This window comes from Nicotiana sylvestris, chromosome 8 (genome assembly GCF_000393655.2).
Source record: "Nicotiana sylvestris chromosome 8, ASM39365v2, whole genome shotgun sequence".
NCBI classification, from domain to species: domain Eukaryota; kingdom Viridiplantae; phylum Streptophyta; class Magnoliopsida; order Solanales; family Solanaceae; genus Nicotiana; species Nicotiana sylvestris.
In genome coordinates, this window is record NC_091064.1 from 191,171,319 (window position 1) to 191,174,502 (window position 3,184).

The 3,184-nt window shown below is 36.5% G+C and overlaps 1 protein-coding gene across 1 annotated transcript; it reads right to left on the minus strand.

Moving 5' to 3' along the window:
* Positions 1-534: 534 nt before the first annotated feature.
* Positions 535-2,184, minus strand: LOC104236953 (expansin-A1-like). The gene is made up of 3 exons (XM_009791006.2): positions 1,884-2,184; positions 1,440-1,761; positions 535-1,084 (listed from the first exon to the last, which is right to left on the minus strand). The coding sequence occupies exons 1-3, from the start codon at positions 2,023-2,025 to the stop codon at positions 775-777; spliced, it is 774 nt and encodes a 257-aa protein (XP_009789308.1). The 5' UTR covers positions 2,026-2,184; the 3' UTR covers positions 535-774.
* Between the last annotated feature and the right edge of the window lie 1,000 nt (positions 2,185-3,184).

Here is a 3,184-nt window from a genome sequence, read left to right on the forward strand (position 1 = left end):
GGACCTTTTTTTATTTTAAAAGTTTTGAGACTGTGAGTCTTTCAGTTGGTAATAATGTGGTTGGAGTAGGAACGGTTAAATTGATTTCGAATCTCAGAACTGATTATATGTGATTTCCTGAATTTATTGTCGACTCTGTTATTTTGTCAATGTTTGATTCCTACTCCATTGTTCTTGCTTGCTTGAGTAGAAATATTAAGTTTTATGTTATCAGGTAACTGTTAACAAAGAACATCCACCAACTTGTCCAATATCTGGTGTTGTTGCATTAAAGATATCACCAACTATGCAGACTCTTTCTTTTGCCAATATCGCCCATTAAATCATACCATGGTAATTATCTTTAGTTTAACACAAATTATAGGTTCTTCAGTGTATGTCTCTTTAGACTATTGTCCGCTATTTTAATTTTGGTGCATTGCTGAGTAGCACAAATTGCTTCATTTTGATTTGATTTCCTTCCATATTTTCGTTGTCTGAGATTCAATTTGAGGGGCAAGTAAAAATGGCACAATTTGTTTTACACCAGACAAATAAAGAAAACCATGCATAAAATGAAAGACCTACAAAAAGAGAAACAGTATCATTAATCTTCTGTGGACAAGGGTATGTTAATAATTGGAAGTATACATTTCCATCATTTCTTCTTATGTTAAAGCAAAAAACAAAAAAGAAAAACAGAAAAGAGGGCATGGCTGCTTCTGGTAAAATATCTAAGCACACCACTGCCTATGAACAAAAGAACTCTAAAATCCTCTTCCTTGAGCTTTTTCTTTACGAGAACTGAGTGGGGCTTGAGAATGTCTGCCCAAATCGCCAATTGGCTGGAACGATGTCTAGGAATGTTTTTGTGACACCATCTGTTGCAGTGACCCTGAAGGACAGGGATTGTCCATTGAGATAAGCAGTGGATTGAAAATTGGCTCCCCAGTTGTTAGACATCGTCATCCAGTTTGTTCTTGAGCCTTTGATTTGAACAGATCGAACAGATCCAGCCCCTCCTACATTGCTTACCAAGACTAGCTCAAAATAATCCCTTCCATTGATTGTGAATCTAACTCCACCATGCTTCTTGCAAGGAACCCTGCTCCAGAAAGCAAGAAACGCACACTTTGTCAATTTAGCAAATTCCTTAATAACTTTATAATAACTGCCAAGAATCATGTCCGTAGTTGAACTAATAAGTTGTAACTTTTAAGTCATTGAAAGTGCAAGTGCACATAACTGTCAAGTGCACATATTTATAGCTGTTAACATGCCTGATTTTATATGTTACTATTCCACTTTTATGGACGGTTACATGTATATGTGATTTGATAGTGTAAAAATTCTTATAGCTGTCCGTGTATAGATGTTAGACTCATCTTTAGTATTGTTATTGTTCAAGCAAGAACCTTAAATCCAAGCAAAACTATTATTGAATGAAAGCTTTATTCTACCTTTGATAGATTACAGGGACAATGCCACCTCTGTAAATGGCAATCTTTTCCCAAGCAGGTTGAGCCATATCAAAATGTTGACGAGGGGGGTTACACCAGCCTCCGTTGTCGCTAGGAAGGGCATAATTTGGTGGGCAAAAGTTTGTGGCAGTGATGGTAACAGATACTCCCTTCTTGCACCAGCGCGGTTCTGCTTTGTAGTCACAGATGATCTTGTAGCATTGCCCACAAGATCCTCCACTGTTGAACAGGGCAGTGCTCAATGCTGCACTTCTAGTTCCATACCCTGTTGTATATAAGTTGCCGTATCCACAAGCACCCCCTGCCGCACGTTACACAAAAATACTATATTCATATAGTCGACCTGAACTAGTTTGAGGTTATACGTAAATAGTTGATATAATATGGTAAAGGTTGAGTAGTTTGGAAAATATTGGTACTTACCCATTGTGCCAGAAGCATCAGCCCCACCATAAAAGGTGGCATGAGCTCTCATCCATCCAGAAGCTTTGAAAGCAGTTGCATTGAAGAAAAGGCTAAAGAAACCAATTATGAAACCCAATGCAAGAATGCCACATTTGGCCATTTCCTTTGTAGATGCAAGTAGCAAAAGAAGAAATAAAATTGAGGAAATGGAATTGGGATGAATTCCAATAATTTGATGGGTTAACCAAGAAAAGTAGCTGCTACTTAAATAGGAGCTCAGTTTGTTTAATGCAACCACCTCACATGCAATCAGTGCAAGTGGGGGTGAGGTGGCTGAGAGAAAAACAATTTGTTTTCTATATTGAAATTGAATTCTCCCTATCAGCTGAGAACCTCATTCAATTATTCCCACGTTCGTCACCTTCCCCTCAAAGTCCACATTGTTTTCGCAAAAGATAAGCCGTGAATCGTTCTATATTTCATCTCAATTCTATTATGAAACATAAGACTAGCATCTCACTTGCGACATAAAATATAATTTTTGCCTTGAATTTGTATGCAAACTCACATGTCTTTGCTTTGACTTTACATTCTTTAATTAGTCCCATCATTCTCGTATTAATGCACATGCATGTTGGTGAAGTCCTATTTACTTGTCTTACAAGTCTAATAATACTATGAGCTCATTCTTTTCTCTACCAGATATGAGTTATACCTTAGCAACAAAGATGTGACCCGTTTGTCATAGTTTCCGGAGAAAGTTAAGTGTACGGAGTCGGTCTCACATGTTGTACCGTGGTAATGTTCTTGGAAAACTTACCACCTTAATTACTTTAATTTAATTTCCTTTGTTAGGCATGCACGTAGGCATATATATATACCATTAGTTTCTTCGCATTTATTTTTTTTAATTTTTTTTTTTGTAAATTCCCTTGATGAAATTTTTGCTTCAGCCACTGCACGTAGGACCAAAAAGATTAAGCATGTTGGATGTTTGAATGACAAGGAAAAGGTTCCAAGTCCTAGGTTCGGAATTCATCCTAGTGTTTGGATTCGAATCGTTATGGCCATTTGGGTTACAAAATTATTTTGTACTAAATTCAGAAATAGTTTTCATACTTAAAAGAATGACGGGCTTTGAAGTATGAAGATATAAATATTAGAGGATTTAGAACCGGCGGCGGAACAAGGATTTTGTGTTTATTGGTTCTAGTATCTAGAAAAGATAACTTATAGTGTTCTGGATAAGTTATCTATACATATTAAGTGGTTTTTATAAAATACAAATACAAAGATTGGATCAAAGTTAGTGGTTGAAT

Coding starts and splice junctions, on each gene's coding strand:
- LOC104236953 (XM_009791006.2), bottom strand. CDS start 2,025: ATGGCCAAATGTGGCATTCTTGCATTGGGTTTCATAATTGGTTTCTTT. Junction 1,762..1,883: donor TGATGCTTCTGGCACAATGG/GTAAGTACCAAT, acceptor AACGTGCGGCAG/GGGGTGCTTGTGGATACGGC. Junction 1,085..1,439: donor GTCCCTGTAATCTATCAAAG/GTAGAATAAAGC, acceptor TTTCTGGAGCAG/GGTTCCTTGCAAGAAGCATG.